General features: G+C 47.7%; 9 protein-coding genes across 9 annotated transcripts; 5 read left to right on the top strand and 4 right to left on the bottom strand.

Annotated features, from left to right (window-relative positions):
* Positions 1-27: 27 nt before the first annotated feature.
* Positions 28-753, top strand: P175DRAFT_0297580 (uncharacterized protein). The gene has a single exon (XM_040892800.1). The coding sequence runs from the start codon at positions 218-220 to the stop codon at positions 698-700; it is 483 nt and encodes a 160-aa protein (XP_040750701.1). The 5' UTR covers positions 28-217; the 3' UTR covers positions 701-753.
* Positions 754-3,181: 2,428 nt separating this feature from the next.
* On the top strand, positions 3,182-5,227 carry P175DRAFT_0510583 (putative ATP-dependent protease (CrgA); the record flags this gene model as incomplete). Its single annotated transcript, XM_040898521.1, has 3 exons — positions 3,182-3,470; positions 3,501-4,706; positions 4,848-5,227. 3 exons carry the CDS (start codon positions 3,182-3,184, stop codon positions 5,225-5,227), a joined length of 1,875 nt encoding a protein of 624 aa, XP_040750700.1.
* Positions 5,228-6,709: 1,482 nt separating this feature from the next.
* Positions 6,710-8,590, top strand: P175DRAFT_0296936 (RNA-binding protein). Its single transcript, XM_040892797.1, has 6 exons — positions 6,710-6,779; positions 6,935-7,067; positions 7,153-7,174; positions 7,251-7,303; positions 7,351-7,779; positions 7,838-8,590. Exons 2-6 carry the CDS (start codon positions 6,999-7,001, stop codon positions 8,333-8,335), a joined length of 1,071 nt encoding a protein of 356 aa, XP_040750699.1. The 5' UTR covers positions 6,710-6,779; positions 6,935-6,998; the 3' UTR covers positions 8,336-8,590.
* A 492-nt stretch (positions 8,591-9,082) lies between these two features.
* On the bottom strand, positions 9,083-10,168 carry P175DRAFT_0502835 (40S ribosomal protein uS9). The gene is made up of 4 exons (XM_040897484.1): positions 10,048-10,168; positions 9,909-9,931; positions 9,547-9,618; positions 9,083-9,417 (listed from the first exon to the last, which is right to left on the bottom strand). The coding sequence occupies exons 1-4, from the start codon at positions 10,091-10,093 to the stop codon at positions 9,127-9,129; spliced, it is 432 nt and encodes a 143-aa protein (XP_040750698.1). The 5' UTR covers positions 10,094-10,168; the 3' UTR covers positions 9,083-9,126.
* Positions 10,169-10,383: 215 nt separating this feature from the next.
* Positions 10,384-11,395, top strand: P175DRAFT_0502833 (mitochondrial 54S ribosomal protein uL13m). Its single transcript, XM_040897483.1, has 2 exons — positions 10,384-10,892; positions 11,012-11,395. Exons 1-2 carry the CDS (start codon positions 10,628-10,630, stop codon positions 11,128-11,130), a joined length of 384 nt encoding a protein of 127 aa, XP_040750697.1. The 5' UTR covers positions 10,384-10,627; the 3' UTR covers positions 11,131-11,395.
* P175DRAFT_0502832 (urate oxidase) lies at positions 11,236-12,546 on the bottom strand. The gene is made up of 3 exons (XM_040897482.1): positions 12,391-12,546; positions 11,677-12,323; positions 11,236-11,604 (listed from the first exon to the last, which is right to left on the bottom strand). The coding sequence occupies exons 1-3, from the start codon at positions 12,525-12,527 to the stop codon at positions 11,468-11,470; spliced, it is 921 nt and encodes a 306-aa protein (XP_040750696.1). The 5' UTR covers positions 12,528-12,546; the 3' UTR covers positions 11,236-11,467.
* Positions 12,547-12,762: 216 nt separating this feature from the next.
* On the bottom strand, positions 12,763-13,743 carry P175DRAFT_0502831 (putative DRAP deaminase). The gene has a single exon (XM_040897481.1). The coding sequence runs from the start codon at positions 13,585-13,587 to the stop codon at positions 12,919-12,921; it is 669 nt and encodes a 222-aa protein (XP_040750695.1). The 5' UTR covers positions 13,588-13,743; the 3' UTR covers positions 12,763-12,918.
* Positions 13,744-14,746: 1,003 nt separating this feature from the next.
* P175DRAFT_0510577 (uncharacterized protein) lies at positions 14,747-15,361 on the bottom strand (the record flags this gene model as incomplete). Its single annotated transcript, XM_040898520.1, has 1 exon — positions 14,747-15,361. The coding sequence occupies one exon, from the start codon at positions 15,359-15,361 to the stop codon at positions 14,747-14,749; it is 615 nt and encodes a 204-aa protein (XP_040750694.1).
* A 91-nt stretch (positions 15,362-15,452) lies between these two features.
* On the top strand, positions 15,453-17,166 carry P175DRAFT_0533733 (uncharacterized protein; the record flags this gene model as incomplete). The annotated part of the gene is made up of 3 exons (XM_040900079.1): positions 15,453-15,589; positions 16,834-16,970; positions 17,018-17,166. 3 exons carry the CDS (start codon positions 15,453-15,455, stop codon positions 17,164-17,166), a joined length of 423 nt encoding a protein of 140 aa, XP_040750693.1.
* Between the last annotated feature and the right edge of the window lie 332 nt (positions 17,167-17,498).

Raw genomic sequence — 17,498 nt, 5'->3', positions numbered from 1 at the left:
TTTGGCGTTCGAACGGCCTTGGTTATGAGGGATGAAAGAATGTTAGCATGCCAATGATTTTGCTCCGTATGCCTAACTTGATCACTTCTCTAGGTAGCCAATCTGGGTTGGCATTTCTTGCTTTCAGGAGGAAAGATAGAAAAAAAAATTCTAGTCTATCAGTTAGGGTGGTCGTATCGGTTGCGCTGCCCGCTTGGATTTTTGATTATTTCCAGAGATGAATGGATTGTCCTGCGTTATCTTCGCAGATTTATTGTACATACATGAGATGTTTGATGGATTAAGCATACAAGGGGCTGGTTCTTGTTCCTCTTTCATTTCTTTTGTAGCCAGGAAGGTCACTTGTAGTGTAGAGCACGTATACCTAGTATCCTCTCTCTCTCTCCTCGACCTTTGTATACCGAGCTTCAGACAATTACATAGATGGACCACCCAGCGTCAGAACCCGCAATCACTGATATCCCCCACAAGTCCCCTTGGTTTACTTTTCCCCTCGTACTGGCGCCATTTCCTCCTTGCTTTGTGCATTCTCATACATAGTCACTCTACCATACGCAGTAATAAGAACGCTCCAGCCAGTCAGTCAGTCAGTCAAGTCGTGTTTCGAATCCCAATTCCGAATTTCCTATTCGCCCGGAAAATAAAGGCGTTTAGGTTATTCCCACAGGATAAACGAGTTGCATTCCGGGTACACTATTAGCTTGCTGTGAGCCGCTAGTAGATACTAGTAGATCGCACCCCAGTAGGGCCCCCCCCCCCCCTCTTACTATCTAGATAGGTGGTTTTTACTTCTAGGCATACAAGAATTCATTCGGTTTAGGCGAGTGACTGTGAGTTTCGGCTCAGGTCCCCCGAAAGCAACCGAGTACTTTTGGCTCCTGCCTGGCTTGGTTGGTGGAGGGGTTTGCCTAGTAGTAGTAGTAGTAGTAGTAGTAGTAGTAGTAGTACTAAAGTATGAGGTACATTAGTGGACTCTGTATCTGTAACTCCTGAGGATGGAATAGGATTATCCGAATACATCCTGACGATTGTCCTATAGGGATACATTTATCTTACTATGTATTTTGGAGTGTGTACAATTACTCCCCCCAGATGTAGCTTTCTCTTGTTGGTGTTGGTGTTGGTGGAGTAGTAGTAGTGAACTTGTTCTGACGAGGTATCTAGAAAAGGCGTCTAACACTCAGGATCAATAAAAGGGTGGATAACAATGTCAGGATTATTCATTTCTTTGCTTTTTTTTTTTTTTCCCTCCCCCGCCTCTCTTTTCTTTTCTCTTCTTCATGGCTCCGGAAATTTTACTTCAACTCAAATCTCTGACGAATTTCTCGATCATCCGCCGGTGACGAAGTACAATCAATGCATTATCATCACCATGTGCGTAACCATGCAGACTGGCCAAGGTTATTGTCAAAAGCAATATATTATCATCTGGAGGTAACATCTCTACCTGAGAGGTATGTGCAGTACTCCTCCATACTGTATATCTTCACGCTAAGGGGAGCACTATAGTTTTGTTTTCCCGATTTATTCTATATCTGGCATGCTTACATTCCCACATCCCAAGGGATTCTGCACTGTCCTCTGCTCCCTGCTCGGGTATATAGACCTCTATCTTTGTCTCTATCTCTGTCAGATGGTTCTATCCTGCAAGATCTCTCTCTCTCTCCCCCCTTCTCTTCGTTGGTTGCCACCACCACCACCACCACAATTACAAGAAACCAAAGATAACAACCCCCCTCTATATAAATCAGCAGAAGAAAGAAGAGGAGGCAGAGGAAGAGAAGAAAACCTGGACCCAAAATGGCTGCCCCAATTAGTCCAATCCCCCGCCGTCCAACCCTCAACCAAGACGTCTCCCACGCAATCCGCACCTCGATTCAAATTGCAAAATCCACTTTGATCCGCTCTTCCTCCTCGGGTTCTCCCCTTGCTATGGCTTATCATTCCGATCTACAGGAACTCGAGATCCTCGATTACCCTCCGACTCCACCTCCGACTCCTGAGGGGTTCCGGGTTCGCGGCCAGTCTTTTTGCGAGGAGAAGATGGTTTAACTTGTATATCTGGACTGGAGGGGGGGGATTGTTTCTTTCTTTTTAATTCTGTTAAATTTTTTTTTTTTTTGGTCTCTACGTTGGCATATTATGCTACGCTACGCTATATACACTATAATCCGCACGCCATGTGTTTGGTTTCTTAGGTTTGCATGAGATGAGATGAGATGAGGATGAAGTTGTTGGTTGGGTCTAGTATATGTTGTTATACCTAGGTATATCGGTATGGTGACCCGGGCGTTGATGTTGATGGGGAATTCCTATTCGATATTATTTATCTAACTAACTATTTAGTAGTAGACTGGTTTAATTTTGATTTAATTCAATGCTTCGCGCGGCATATTTCAACCAAGTTGTTGTCGTCTCGTCTATGTATACTCTAGACCACCTAAAAGCCTGGAGGTATGCATACCCCTCTATTCTCTCCTTTTCTCCTGGATTGATTCTAATAGGTACTTAGGTACAATTTGATTCTGCAGATGAACAGTTCCATTTATATAACCTTTCATTTTTTTTTTGGTTCTTCATTTACATAAGCTGTTGTTGCATAGTCGTGGATCCTCGAAGAAACAATAGAGCCGTCTTAGCAACCTTGAACTATTTATTTAATTAATACCGAGTACATTATTATTATACTTCACTTGTTATATAGTAAGTTATTATACTTATTAGGTCCTAGACTAGATAGTAGGTATTAGGTACTTAGGTAGTTTATATATTAGGTAGTTACTAGTATCCAACTCAGCTGAGCCTCGGGCTTCCTCCTTCCGGCCCACGCCCCGTCAGCCCAACAACATACATAACACCACCACTGCTCAATTCCCCCCCGCCGTAACAGGTCCCGATATTTTCTCATCTAAATATTACTATTACTATCTATCTCCCACAGTTTCCTCTCTTCAACCCCTGCTTTCCAACCCAGTGGCATCCGGCATCCATGGAAGATGATGATGCTTCTCCTCCTCCTTCTCCTTCTCCGCACGGGGACCGAGAGGATGACAATGATGAGGATGACTTCTCCCACCGCAGCAGCTCCACATCACCAATGCCAATCCCACCCCCCATGGCTTCCACGGACAAAAGCAGGATCCTGAGTTCTCCGCCGCGATCTCCCACGCCTAGCGTTGACATGAGTCCGACCCCCGCTCACGCGGTCGTCCGTTTCATCCAGTGCTCGCGCTGCTCGCTTCCATTCCGCTCGCCGTTGCGTCTTCCCTGTGGAAATACACTGTGTCGGCCGTGTTTGCCCCCGATCCGTCCCAGGGCTGGCGTGTCGTATCCTGCAAACGAGGACCGGAAGCAAGGGTTTACCTGCCTTTGGGGGAGGGAGGAGTGCGGCGCAGACCATTGTTTGGGGGATTGCGGGGCTGATGTCCTGCTGAGTAGGCTGGTTGATATCTTCGATCAGGTGTTGGGAAGTTCTTCTCGCTGCACGGGGGGGAATGGAGAGGATGGTTATGAGATTACCTGGAGGGCGTCTTCGGGAGATGACGCGGCGGGAAGCGATGTGAAAAGTGCTAGCGTCGGGTCCTTGGATCTATTAGGAGGGGTCTACGGGTTGGTCAAGCATGGCTTACTCGATTACGGGGCGGTGGAGATCCGCTATAAGCCCTCTGCATATGTCAACGTGGGCAGGCACCGCAGGACTTTTGGAGAACTGAAAGCGGCCGTGCGCGGCGAGCTTGATTGCCAGGTCTGCTATTCGTTGATATTGGACCCCTTGACGACCCCTTGCGGCCACACGTTCTGTCGTGGATGCGTGGCCATGGCGTTGAACCACAGCGATCTCTGTCCAATCTGCAGGCGAAAATTAAACTTGTCTACTGTGCTGCAGTCGGAACGGGTGAATAAACGGGTCTCAGGCCTCGTTGAGTTCCTTTTCCCCGACGAAGTGGCCACGCGACGAGCAGATTTGGCTCCCGACATTGACGCTGATAATGAGGGAAGGATTCCCTTGTTTATAAGTTCGCTTGCATTCCCGACGATGCCAATCTTTCTACATGTATTTGAGCCTCGCTACCGCCTCATGATTCAGAGGGTCATGGAGAGTAGAGGCCGCAAATTTGGAATGGTCATGCATAACAGTAGGGGCCGATACCAACAAGGGCTGGGAAGCGCCCCTTTCTTGCAGTACGGCACAACACTGGTGGTTGATCGTTATGAATTGCTCCCGGATGGAAGAAGCTTGGTGATTGCCACGGGGCTGTCTCGCTTCAAGGTGCTCAGCTCGGAACTAGTGGATGGCTACTACGTTGGCACAATCCAACGCATCGAAGATGTCTCGATTTCCGAAGAAGAGGCCCAGGAATTTATGGACATCTCAGCTGTGGATTCACACTCTCTGATGACCAATGCTACCGAAAGGTTAATAGAATCCATGTCAACCCAGCAGTTGTTCCAGCTGGCGCTAGACTTTGTACTCAAGAAGCGCAGAGAGGGAGCTCCATGGTTGCATCCCCGCGTACTCCTGGCATATGGGGCTTTACCAACGGATCCTGCCGTCTTTCCGTGGTGGTTTGGCACGATTCTCCCGGTTTGGGATCAAGAAAAATATGCACTTCTATCAACAACAACAGTAAGGCAGAGGTTGAAGATTACTGCGCGGTGGATTAAGAGGATGGAAAACCGACACTGGTATGTACACTTTCAGACCCGTGCCTGTTACCAAGCTGCTTTGTGATACTTACCCTTGCTTGCTTGTAGGTTTTCCCGCTCGCGTCCGTCATTATATGCTGTCTTATGACTAGCCGTCCCTCTCTTGGTCTTCGCCGTTATTTCTGTACTGTTTGGGTCAGGGACATCATTAATCTCACGGTCTTCTGGTATTGTTACATCTTTCACACCTTTCTCCATGTCTGTCTGGATCTCCTTCGGATCGGATGAAGCGATTTCTTCCTATGACACCCCAGAACTACCCCCCGTGGCAACTCAAGATTCCGAATCGTACATAACCCAAACCCTGGTGTTGGGCCTTTTTCTTGCCATTTTCGCGACCCAGATGGCCGCAAATTTTGTCCAAGCGGCGAGGTCTCGGCGACAAGCAAGATTAGACAGTACCCAGCCTGCTCAAACAATGCAAGAACAGCCAGATATTCCGACGGAACCACAAGACGAAGCTGAGGGACGACCACCGAGTCCTGCCAGAAGTGCTAATTCTGATAGAGACATCGGGTGAAAGAACCAATATTTCTTTTTGACACTGATTTTACGGCAACGTAACCCAGGCTCGTGACTGAATTGGTGAACACTTGACGACCTTTTGGCTAAGTGGTCACAGCGTAATCCATAGGTATTAACTACCTAGGTACTAACCCTGACTACCGGCAAGCTAAAGTCAATTTGGCGCTTGTTGGTGATTTTATTTTCTTTTTATGCCAAGCTGTTTCCTTCTGGGGAGATGGATCTGAGAATACTCAGGCTCATACTTGGCTACCGACTACGACATCTCAGAACAGCCTATGGCGTGTGAGCTGTAATCGATGTAGTTTACGGGCGTCCAACGAACGCCTATCGCACGATTGAATTTTCACGCAGTAGTAGAGGATCCCGCAGATACAGAGTGAAGCAACTATTGATTGTCACCGGGGAGTAGAGCCCGTGATGAAGACCATCTTAGGGGTTTGGATAGGTTCATGTATGGCGGGCGTTAGTGGGGAACAGGATGATTTGAACTCCCATGATCTCATAGGACAGATAAACCGACGATCCTAGAGGTTGCCGCTAGTCAATCGACCGCTTGCTCTGTTGGTATCTTTGGAGCTCTGTACGATGGGTGAATCGCCAATAAAAGCCAGAGCTATTGCCAGGCATAGGCACAGGGAGGCGTCCTCCAGAGGCAATAGGGGGCCAGCTGCCAGCATCTTCTATTCCTGTTTCACAAAGATGGTGCTCTGACCTGTCTTAACGCCACAAGGCGGGTATGCCGTGGTTTGCTGCTGTTGGTCACTCGATGGCCCTGGCTGGCGAAGATCGGATTAGACACTGCTCTCATTAGACCATGGGGTCTCGTTCTTATTCTTAGAGGGAGAGAGGAGGAAGGAGGAGGAGAGATGAGCTCTTAATATATGGCCCCGATATTCCGTTTCTCTCGCTCGTAGTTTTCATGCTCTCGTTCAGACAGCCTGCCAAACCGTTATCTGCATCCCATCTGCAACCACCACCTCGCACATATGGGTTTGTGAATTCTTATCTGATCTTGTCTGCGAGATTAATTCTTGAAAGTAAGTCTGATTGGGCTGGCCATCTTATAGTGAAAGAAAAAGGATAAGAAGAAGGAGGAGGAGGGGGAGAAGTAGTAGTGGTCAGAAGAAAAGAGGAAAGAATAGATGCAGAAAAGAGAAAAATACAAACAAGGAGCCAGCTGTCGATCGCAGTTGCAGCGCCAACGTGGGGTGAAGTCAAGAAGATATCCAGATACCTTTCATCTTTTCTTTCTCTTCTCCTTCTTCTTACTTCCCCCCCTCATCACTCACTTCTCTCTGTGGCGTTTGATCACCCAACTGACTGGGGGTAGCCATATTTAAGAGTCTAACAATTCCCCTCTCCCCTGGTTGGTTTTCTCCTTTCCTCCCCCTATCTCTCTTTCTGTCCAGTTGCTAGCTTTCGATACATAGTGGTCGATCCTTCGAACCTCACTAAGCAAGCTTCGAGATAGTTAGTTAGCTCATCACGATGTCTTTTTCCTTTGCCAAACTTGACAATCAGTCCATGGGGCCTTCATTTCAAAAGTAAGTGGCTTTTTCTTTCCTGCCTTGCATGTTTTTGTTGCAATTCGATCGTGCCGTGCAAAATTCCTAGATGGTTCTGCCTTCCAGCTCCCATCGCGAACTCTAGATGCATTGGCTTTCTCTCCTGGGATAACTAACCGTTGGTGCCTCCGTAGAACGAGTCCTGTGAGTAGTATCTTTTGCTGGGAAACTACCCATTGCTGATTCATTCCACTCTGAATGGATCAGAACACTGAGCTTTTCAGTCGAGACTTGGTCACCATCTCTAAGTCGGAATATCAGTCTTTGGTAAGTCGCTTATGGTAGATCGTGGCTATACAACATCCATATACATACGTATACTTGCCGCTGACTATGAATACCGTGGAAATAGCTCCAAGCTTCTAATCATTTAAGTATGTTCTGCCCTCCAAGATTAGACAACACGTCAAGGCCCATCGACATTTAATATCATCCGCTAAACAATTATAGACAAGCTGAAAGAATCTCTCTTGAATGGTGGACTATCTCAGGAAACCCTCAATGTGGGATTTTGTCTTTCATACCCATGATACTTGCTAACCCTGCCTAGATATTGATTTACGATACACCACCTTGTCCACCCAGTGCCCACAAGAATGTCAAGGGGAGATCTGCGGCAAATAGGGCTCCGCGCAACGAGAATTCTGCAAGCCACAACGAACGTCTGAATGGAAAAGGAGCCGATGAGGAGGAGGATGTCATGACAGATTCCCACAGCGATGAGAAAGATGATTACGGAGAGTCTTCAGGAAGCACAGAATCTTTTGGGCAGAATGACCAGCGTACCGTGCTGATTCGTGGCTTACCTGACAGAGCCACACACAAAGATATCGCTCAGGCCGTGAGAGGTGGGCCTCTACTGCATATCTATCTTCGAGCTCGAGAACATTCAGCGAGCGTGTCATTTGTCGACGAGGCCCCTGCCCAGGAATTCTTACAGCATACAAAGGCCCATGGTCTTTATGTAGCTGGAAAGAGGGTAAGTGAATACATGCGAAGCAGCTATACTAGATCTGACACATCTATTGTCGTTAAAGGTAGAGGCTCTATGGAATGACCGTCAGTTTTACCTCCCGCCGTACGTTCGAGCCAAAATCAACAACGGGGCTACCCGGAATTTAGCCATCTACAATGTCCACCCACATATCACTGAGGCTGTGATTAGAGAAGATCTAGAACATATTCACAATCTGATTGTGATTTCAGTGAAGTTCAAACGCGGCAATGCTTTCATATCGACTAATTCCGTGCATAATGCCCTGTTCGCACGATCTTGCATGATGTCCCGCTTTAAATACAAAGGAATGAGGATTTCTTTCTATCCTGACGAATGTCGAGAGCAGTTTGCTAAAATGCCTGTTGCTCCCAAGAAGGAGCTGCCCGTATCTTCAAGGAACCCCATTTCAGTCCCAAACAGGTTTCATCTTCTATTCCTTGATGGAGCCGAGGATGACGAGAGTGGAGACCATCATGACGGAGTGAGTATTAACATGAATGATAATATCTGCTGGACAGACAACAGTGTATCTGCTTGATCCGTGAAAGGCACTACCACAGGATCCATTTCTTCCCTTCTTTCACCATATTTTTCTTTCCTTAGTACATGTTTTCCCCCATTTTGCACTCTGTTGATCTGTGAAAGTGCGATATTTCTTGTAATCTGTTCATATTTTAGCATACACACATCATACACGGGCTTTGGGGAAATTGCTAGCGAGAAGGCAGAGCTGGATGGCTATGTAATATTAATCTTCGTATTAACATCAACTCTGTTGGTCAAGTGGTATTGCACGCAAGTCTTATCAGGGGAGATAGAGGAGGGGAGCGGAGACAGCAAAAGCAAATAAATCTACGTAGTAGTAGGTACCGCGAAAGTCCACTCTAGCTCGAAAGTCGTTTTGTCGGGGTTGGATTTATTTATTTCTAGGAGCGCGATACCAATCCTATATCCAAGGAGTATATATATATATACGTTCAGATCCATTAAAACCGAGACAATAGACGGACGCAGAACCGCACACGGACTTGAAGAAGAAAGGAAAAGTGGGTGATATTTCATATTCCTGGCCTATACTAAATCCAGTCGAGACAGAGCCAGTATTGCACCATAATTCCCACCCCACTGCGACAACCGAAGAGGTACATAATTTCGTCCGATTGCTCAGTGGGACACCCCGCGTCGAATCCATGGACCCAGTACACCTTGAAAACACATAGACACCATTTCCTTCCTTTTTCCTGTCTGTTTTTTTCCGTATCGTAATAAAAATTTTTTGTAGGAGAGAGAAAAAAAAAGAGGCAAGAAGGGGGAGGGGGGTGGTGTGTTTTAACGGTAAGATTTCTGGTACCTGGCACGAGCACCACGACCTCCGAACTTCTTGGGCTCTGCGCGGCGGTTGTCTGCAACGAGCAATGTGCGGTCGTACTGGACGAAAGCCTGCTTCAGCTGGTTCTTGGAGTGCTCATCGACGTACTTCTGGTAGTAGGCGACGAGGGACTTGGCGATGGCCTGACGGATGGCGTAGACCTGGGAGACGTGACCACCACCGGTAACACGGACACGGATGTCGACACCGGCGAACTTGTCAGCACCGACGATGAGGAGGGGCTCGTAGACCTTTGATTCCAATGTTAACTTTTTTTTTTTCTTTTTCTTCTTCTCCTTTGCCCTTTCATAGTGGCGTATGCGGCCAGGAAAAAAAAGGAGGGGGGGGGGGGGGGGGGGGGAGGTTTTATATTGTCGTACCTTGAAGCGGAGGATCTCAGGCTGGACCAGGGAGAGGGGCTGGCCGTTAACCTTGATGAGACCCTTGCCTTGCTGTTATCCATAGTCAGCGTCTTTGATTCTTGTGGGTACGGTTCCCAACTCAATATCATCATCATCATGAATATAGATCGAATATTGTGCGTTGCGGTAGAGGTTTCGATTTCCAGGCTCATCTTCAGTTTTTCTTTTTTTTCTTTCTTTCTTCTTCCCTCCTGCGACTCCATATATATAGATTCCCAATCGTATCGAAACCAAACCGAACCGGCGCAATATCCAATATCCAATATCCAGAAAACGAGAGCGTTGTAGAATTAAGAGAGGAGAGATTTTTCTCTTCATACCTTGCAGTGGGCGACAGCGGTGGCTAAAAAAAAAAAAAAAAAAACACACACACATGCGATCAGTAAATCATTACTCCAATCAATGTTTCATGCTATCAATTCAAGAAGGAAAATATAAAAATAAAAAAAAAAAACATACCCGTCTTCTTCTTGCCGAAGCATTGCACACTCGGGACGGAAGCCATGATGAATGATGGCCCTTGTCGGTGTCGAAAGGGAGTGTGCTGGGGTGGTGGGTGGGTGTGGATGAAGATGTCGTTGTCGTCGCTTTTCTTCCTTTCTGTGCACTTTCCTTTCGAGATGGGGGACAACAATTAATCCGTGCGGGTGACTTCGCTTAGTCTGCTGCCGCTAGTCCTGTTTGGGACGCAGCAGGTAGGGCTTGCGGCGCGGTCACGTGGGATGCCAGTTTGTTTCGGCGCCGAACTTGTCCGACAGGAACCTCTGACTTACTTGTTGACGACCACATACATATGAAGCCAATTGAGTCGAGTCCCGTCCCTGGATTCGACGACTAGGGAAACAAGATGTCCCAAACGGTTGGAAAGGTAACTCCCCTCATTCTCAATATCCCTTGAGTGAAAAAAAAAAAAAGAATCAATCACATCTAATAAACACACAAGACTCGTCTCGCCTACTCCCGAACATGGCACTACGTTGATGTCGGCACGGACTCACGCAGTCTGGGTCGTCTCGCCTCCTCAATCGCCCTCACTCTCATGGGCAAAAACAAGCCTGTTTATGACCCTTCCACGGATTGCGGCGACTACGTGGTCGCCGTCGGATGCCACGACCTCCACACGACCGGAAAGAAGCGGTTCCAGAAGAAATATTACACGCACACGACGCGTCCCGGTAGTCTGCGCACGATGACTATGGATAAGATGTTTGAGAAATGGGGTGGTGGTGAAGTGCTCCGGAGAGCTGTTCGGGGCATGCTTCCGAAGAACCGGTTGAGGGATAAGAGATTGGCACGACTGAAGAGTGAGATTCCTTCTTTTTTTTTAAAAAAATCTTTATTCAGTCATAATGGGCTGTTGTTTTGTTAAAAAAGAGAGAGAGAGAGAGAGAGAGAGAGAGAGAGAGAGCTAACACGGGTACAGCTTTCGAAGGTCTCGCACACCCCTACAAGGAAAATATCGTCAAGGTCGGAACCCAGTCGACTATTGGAAATCTACCCGAGGTCCAGCAGGCTTTTATGGAAGCGAAGGCGTCGCAATAGGTGGATGGGTTGGTCTGCGGTTTGATTCGTTTTCTTTGCTCGACTAGATACCAGCGGCATTATACTGTATTTCTACGTGTATTTATTATTATGATAACTTTCTAGCGCATGGGTGGGAGTTAGTTTGTACATGGGAAAAAAAAAAAAAACAACATTTTTTTTTTTTCTCTTTCTTCGCAAATGTCTGGATTCGGTCTACATTTATCCTCTTGATCTCTTACTTGGTTAATGCCGATAGAAAGTGAATGGTATTCCTGATCCCCGCTATGTACAAGATTTCCGTGCCAACTCCGTGTCGGGTAGTAAATAAAGAAGAAACGAAACGTATAAGACCAGCTTATAACTTAGCCTTGGACTTCCAGAGGCCGTCAGCCCGGCCTATAGTGCACTTGATCAACCCGTTAGGGTTGGTCTGGGGAACGAACACCTCGGCGTCCTTGCCGGTGTTCTTGAGGCCCTTGTGCCAGCTCAGGTCTAAAAATGGAGTTGTTAGGTTACTGCTGATAGAAAAAAAGAAAAGAAAAAAAAAGAAAAAAAGAAACTCACCAAGTTCAAAATAATGTTTGTTAGGCAGTGAGTACTCCACCGTCTCCAGCAGCGGTTGAGACGCCAGAATCTGTTCACCCATCTTGTACATGGTAGCCTGCACACTGGCGCTGTTGTCCTCGGCAAAGGTCTTGAGAGTGACGTTCCGGGCAGTTTCCCAGGTAGCGTCGAACTTGGGCACATTGTCGCGAACATCCTGGAGACTAGGGAAGCGCTTCCACTGCCAGTTGGTCTCGACGTCGGTGCTCAGAATACGGTCCCACACCTCGGGCAGAGTGGTGTACTCATCGCGCACGAAGCCCCAAAACTGCGAGCCCGTGCTTTTGAGCACGGTGAGCTTGTTGATGGTGGACTTGATGTCAATGCCCAGGCCCTCGGTGACGTCAACCTGGACGTTGCGGGTTTCCTCACTGTCGCGGATGAAGGAATGCGGGTGGGGCTTGCCGTCGATGTCGAGGCGAGACCAGCGGTGGCAGATGATGCTGGTGTGGGCGGCGTGGATATGCTTGTACTTGGTGATGAAGTGGGTGCTGAGAATGGAGCCAAACAGCTCGGGGGGAGTGACGGGATTCTGCTTGGCGAGGATAAAGATGGTGTTTTTGATAGAATCGGTGGCGACGACAACGCTGTTATCGGCCTTGGTGTAGCTAATTACGATCTCGTTTAGTTATGCTATAGATGATAGAGAGAGAGAGAGAGAGAGAGAATACGCACGAGGTGTCAATTTCTCCCTCCAGGAGCACGCAGACGGTCATTTCGTAGACCGTCTGCACACCGGTCTTTTCATCGCGGTGGACCTTGTAGACTCGGACATTGTCCTTACCATAGCGAGCAGCTGCGACAGTTGACATGGTGGGTAGGATAGGAGGAAAAGGAGGACTGGGAGAAATAAAACAAGATGCGAGAGGCAAAGAGAGAGGAATACCAGCAGTCCTTTTAAAGACCATGGATAGGAGACAGAGCGATAGAATGGTCTGATGAAGTCCTTCGGCCACCTCCGAAGCCCGCATAGCTCTTCGCCGGTCGCAGCCTCCATCTTATCTTCTTCAACTGTCTATGAAAAAAAAAAAAAAAAAAAAAAATACTTGCATGAACAGGATACTATATTTGAAAGTTGTTAGATGGTTATTTCATCTTTCTTCTCGTGAAGATTGAAATACATGCCAAATGCGGTAAACAGCTCTCCCCATTCTAGATTTAAGCTTGAAAACTGAACTTGACAATCATGATCATTAATTCTCATTAAATAGACAAATTCACTTCCATCATTCTCTTCTTCGGATTCCGGGGTATCTGCTGCTGCCTCTGTCGCTCCTCATCACTAACATCATCCAAATTCGTCTCGATGCCCTCCAATGCAGCCCTCACCTCGTCCTCCCTATTCTCATGGCCCGCCGTTGCCACGGACAATATCTCCCTTTCCAGTCCCTGCACGAGTTCCCATTCAATCCCTGCCTCCGTCAACATCTGACATCCCTCCGACTGCCCAACAAAGGTCCCGGGCTCCTTCACCCCAAAATACACCTTTTGGATACCCCGTCGGCCGCCGGCCCTCGTCTGGACGATGCGCTTGGCGCAGGGTAAGTTCCCAGATAAGCGTTTCCCGCATGGCTCCATGGTCACGTAAAGGATGAGCTTGCGACCGGGGACGTCAGGGAGGACTTCTGCGATGCGCTCAGCGGGGGTGGAATGGACGGAGGCAAAGTTGGAAAGACAGCATTGTTCCGCGTGGGTGTTGCCGGCTAGTTCCATGGTGTATCCGGTGGAGAGGATCTCGTCATCCTCCGTTGTGAGGTTGCCTTCTTTGCGGGAGAGGAGGAGGGCGCCAACACGGAAGTTGGTGGGACGCGGGGGCGATTGTTCGGCGATGGAGAGGCATTTGCGCATGTATTGAAGATGCGGGGAGGGCATTTTCAAGTTTGCGTTTATTTTCTTTTCTTTTCTTTTCTTTTCTTTTTCTCTTCTTTTTCTTTTTTAGGAGGGGACTTCTGGTGTTGGTATTGAAGGTAAGCTGAGAAGATTGAAAAGGTGTTTTGGTTTGTTTTAACGGAAGAGTTGAAGTGTGTGTGGGGGGGGGGGGGGGTGTCAATCCATCACTTCAATGACGACAATATATCCTCAAATATCAGCAGCAGCAAAGAATGGCAGATGGAATGAAGGCATATATCCCCATGAAGCCTTTGTGAATGACAAAGCCCACAACATAGAAATTATATCTCGTTTGGCATCCAGACCCTGGCCGAGTTCTTGGGCATGTTCGTGGGCTCGTGGGCCCGCTTTGGGGCGGCGTTGTCGAGTGGAGGTTTGGCTGGGCGGTTTATGGTTACTTCGTTGGCGGGGACTGCGGCCTTGATGTTGCAGTTGGGTTCTGGGACTGAGCCTGAGGGGCTGGGCTTTGGAGTTCACAGCCGAGGGGAGAGTCAGGGATGGGTTTCGAGGATGTGGAGTGGGTTATGTGGAAGGAGGTGGAAATATATAACGATGGAGGATGAAGATGGAGAGAGAGATTAACTGATGAGGGACGTCGGTCTGCTTTTCATCTATCTTGACTTTGCATGGCTTGTATATACCCACCCTTCACCTGTGTATGTTTATTATACCTACAACTTATGTTGTGGCGGGACTAAACAATACCAAATCATGGCGCCGTATCTGTAAGTGGAGCTGATATATTGAATCTAGGCTTTTGGTGTAAACATAGCATAACACAGCACAGCGCAGAATAACACAATACAACCATACCATGACATGCATGGCATGACCTGGCATGACATTGATATAATATGATCAACTTGTGCGCTCCAAATGGGCAGCGAATACAAGTGGCCAATCTCATGCCAGTGTCAATGCAACGAGCAAAGGGAAGAAAGAAAGAAAAGAAGAAGAAAAAGCCTGAGTATTTTATATTTCATCCAAAAAGTAATCAGAACGCCTCTCCAATGCCCGCAGCTATAACGCCATTACCATCGAAGGATTGTTAAATCAATTGTAGTCGTCGTATCGTGCATCAAATCATTGCGTCGAATCGCTTAAGCCCGTATCCAGCCAGAAAAGGAAACAAAAAGAAAAATCATAAACTCAACTGATCAATACTTCCTACTCTTCCGCTCCCACCTAATCGACCTCCACCCTTGGTCACCATTCCAAGTCGGTAGAATCGTTCTTCCCCGGCCGCCGTGCGACCACCAATATACCATTTCTCGGGTCCTAGGGCATCCCGAAATCCGCCGGAGCCGCTCGAGCTATCGCTGCCGCGACGCTCGCGGTCACGACTATTGGTAATGGGGATTGGAGTTGAGGATGTAGGAGGCGGCGGCGGCGGCGGAGGCGAGGAGCCGGTTAAAGGGGTGGAAGCAGCCGATGATGAAGATGGCGCCGGGAATTCTGTAGAGGCAGAGGGCTGATTCAGTGGCGACCGCGGATGCGAGTGCGGTCTAGCGTGGTGATGATAGTGGTGGGTTGCGGGGGAAGATGTCTCTGCCGATGATGAGGCAGAGGGAGAAGAAGCAGTTGTGTTGCCGGGGGCCTTTGTGGCGATGGCTCGGGCGCCTTGGGAGATCTGGGGTGGAGAGAGGGAGGATGAGGCAGTCGATGCGGTTTGAGAGCCGGCGGTCGATGCTTTATAAGTCGACTGAGCTCGAAAGGCCGCAAGGAAGTTGGCCAGGAACGGCCGGTTGGTCGACATGATACGATGATTGATTTAATACCTTTCAAGTGCAGTAGTGGTGGTGGTGGAGGTCGGAGAATAAGAGGATTTGGAGGAGCAAGGCAACAAGATGCGCACTCTTATCCCGGGGGTTGAGCCAGTCAAGCGGGACCACGAGTGGCACGATTCAGCGATGCAGGATCAAGCAAGGAGTGTGATTTGCGTTCTAATACCGGATATGACAGGAAGTGAAGCAGAGGCGGGAGGGTGAGGTCGGAGCCGGGCGGCAGAGATAAAAAGGAGAGGAGGCAAGATCTAAGGATGAACGGAAGAAGGAGGGGGAGGGGGGGTCGACATCAACCGAAGCAGGAGATGAGGATTGAAAAGAAGAAGTCAAGAGGAGTTGGAAGTTGGAAGTTGGAAGTCAAAAATGAGGTTAGAAGAGATGTTCCAGCCTGAGGCTTTCTAGACTCTCCGAATCGACCCGGGCCGTAGCCAATCAGAGTGAAGGGATATCATCATGCAAATGGTGACGTAATTCTTTTTCTTTCTCTTCTTCTTTCTTTCTTTCTTTCTCTCTTTCTTTCTCTTCTTCTTTCTCTCTCTCTCTCTTTATATACAGAACTACTAAATATGGAGGATGGAAATCTCAGTGGGCTCGTGCATACTAAGAATCCATCTCCACCAGTCTATCCAACAATCTCTCTATTAAAGAATCGATGGAGATTGCGGATCTTCCAGTATACTCCATACTCCACGTCTCCACCAGACGCTATTCGGAAGTGACAGGTTATCAGGTATAAAACCTAATTCCTTCGGTGCAGATACAGAATGAGCTATTATTGTCGACGCATTCATCCCAGGCCAACCACATCAAGGGATTTCTCGGGCTCTTGGAAGACTCTTCGGGCAAAAGGCTCCCCGTGAATAACCGAATGAGCCGATGTACAATACCTACTCCGGACCTAGGTAGCTAGCTATACGCAATACACGGTTCTTGAAGGATATTTCCTCATTTATTTTTCTCTGGATCAAATCCTAAACACAGGCTGTCTATATTCTAGCTTTTGGCCCCTTGGATTTTTTTTACCCCGTACATGATCCGGTCCTAGTCGGAAGAACCGTACAAATAGATGGGCCGATGGTAAAAAAAAAAAAAAAACAAAAAAAAAAAAAAACACACAAAAAGATAAATGCAATGGCGCCCGTACACAGAACAGGCACATGGAGTTATAATCAAACAACCGACGTATAAAACATCTTCGGCAAAGCAAGCCAATGTCCCGCCAGAGGGAAAGAGCTGCTGCTGACTTTTGTCAAGATCCGTACTGAACCCAGTCGAAAAGGCGTATGAAATCCGGTGCTGAAGTTATGTCTCGCCACCTCTTTTCAACTAAAAAGATGGAAAGAGACAAATGATGCATTGAGGATAAAACACAAAACACGAAAAGAAAAGGGGGAAAAAAAACACCGCAAGGATGAACATACAAACACCTCTCACCAAATTCAAGCCCCTATGTCCGAGCAGAACATACAGAAACTACTTACATGGGTTTGACTGGAAATGACATGCGGGTTGGAACGGCCGTGACGTTTATGCAAACAAAACCCGAACACACTGAGTTGTCGCGCGCCTCGGGATTCGACGGTAGAGGATGAAAAAAAAAAAAAAACAGACGCGTGAATCGGGACCAGGAGTCGACGGAGACCTTCCGCAAGATAATCCGTTGGGCCGCATGGGAAGAGAAAATCAAGTGAACAAGAACCGCAAACACGAAAACATGCCCAAGTCTATAGTTGGACGCCGGATAAAACCACACACTATCCCATCGGTCCACCCATAATGGATGAGTGGGAAAGTAAAACAGATCCAGGACCACCGCAATACTACACTCGCCGTTGGAAAATGCTGATAAAAAGAAAGATTTTTGACAGAGAGAGAAAACGGAAATGATAAAAGAGAAAAGAAAAACTGTGACCATGGAACCCGCAGATAATGAACCCGTTTTTTCGTAAAAAAAATGTATAAATCTGGATGTGGAGAAACAGTCCGGTGTTGAGAGAGCAGATTGCATGCTGGGCCCCAGACCAAGCCGGTTGGCGATATTCTTCCATGTGCGATTGGGGCAGAATCCGCAGCACCCTTCCGAGTAAAGAGAAACCTTTTGTCGTGCAA

Source organism: Aspergillus ochraceoroseus (genome assembly GCF_002846915.1).
Source record: "Aspergillus ochraceoroseus IBT 24754 chromosome Unknown P175scaffold_6, whole genome shotgun sequence".
NCBI classification, from domain to species: domain Eukaryota; kingdom Fungi; phylum Ascomycota; class Eurotiomycetes; order Eurotiales; family Aspergillaceae; genus Aspergillus; species Aspergillus ochraceoroseus.
Note: the sequence above shows the minus strand (reverse complement) of the source record. Positions and strands in the feature narration are given on the sequence as shown.

What these genes read in the sequence shown, in the direction of transcription:
- P175DRAFT_0297580 (XM_040892800.1), top strand. Translation starts at nt 218, where the DNA reads ATGAATGGATTGTCCTGCGTTATCTTCGCAGATTTATTGTACATACAT.
- P175DRAFT_0296936 (XM_040892797.1), top strand. Translation starts at nt 6,999, where the DNA reads ATGGATCAGAACACTGAGCTTTTCAGTCGAGACTTGGTCACCATCTCT. An exon ending in CCAAGCTTCTAATCATTTAA is followed by an intron (nt 7,175 to 7,250) that starts GTATGTTCTGCC and finishes AAACAATTATAG; the next exon opens with ACAAGCTGAAAGAATCTCTC. An exon ending in TTTATGTAGCTGGAAAGAGG is followed by an intron (nt 7,780 to 7,837) that starts GTAAGTGAATAC and finishes TTGTCGTTAAAG; the next exon opens with GTAGAGGCTCTATGGAATGA.
- P175DRAFT_0502835 (XM_040897484.1), bottom strand. Translation starts at nt 10,093, where the DNA reads ATGGCTTCCGTCCCGAGTGTGCAATGCTTCGGCAAGAAGAAGACGG. An exon ending in CCGCTGTCGCCCACTGCAAG is followed by an intron (nt 9,619 to 9,908) that starts GTATGAAGAGAA and finishes TATGGATAACAG; the next exon opens with CAAGGCAAGGGTCTCATCAA. An exon ending in CTGAGATCCTCCGCTTCAAG is followed by an intron (nt 9,418 to 9,546) that starts GTACGACAATAT and finishes TTGGAATCAAAG; the next exon opens with GTCTACGAGCCCCTCCTCAT.
- P175DRAFT_0502833 (XM_040897483.1), top strand. Translation starts at nt 10,628, where the DNA reads ATGGGCAAAAACAAGCCTGTTTATGACCCTTCCACGGATTGCGGCGAC. An exon ending in GAGATTGGCACGACTGAAGA is followed by an intron (nt 10,893 to 11,011) that starts GTGAGATTCCTT and finishes ACACGGGTACAG; the next exon opens with CTTTCGAAGGTCTCGCACAC.
- P175DRAFT_0502832 (XM_040897482.1), bottom strand. Translation starts at nt 12,527, where the DNA reads ATGTCAACTGTCGCAGCTGCTCGCTATGGTAAGGACAATGTCCGAGTC. An exon ending in GAGGGAGAAATTGACACCTC is followed by an intron (nt 12,324 to 12,390) that starts GTGCGTATTCTC and finishes GATCGTAATTAG; the next exon opens with CTACACCAAGGCCGATAACA. An exon ending in CAAACATTATTTTGAACTTG is followed by an intron (nt 11,605 to 11,676) that starts GTGAGTTTCTTT and finishes CTCCATTTTTAG; the next exon opens with ACCTGAGCTGGCACAAGGGC.
- P175DRAFT_0502831 (XM_040897481.1), bottom strand. Translation starts at nt 13,587, where the DNA reads ATGCCCTCCCCGCATCTTCAATACATGCGCAAATGCCTCTCCATCGCC.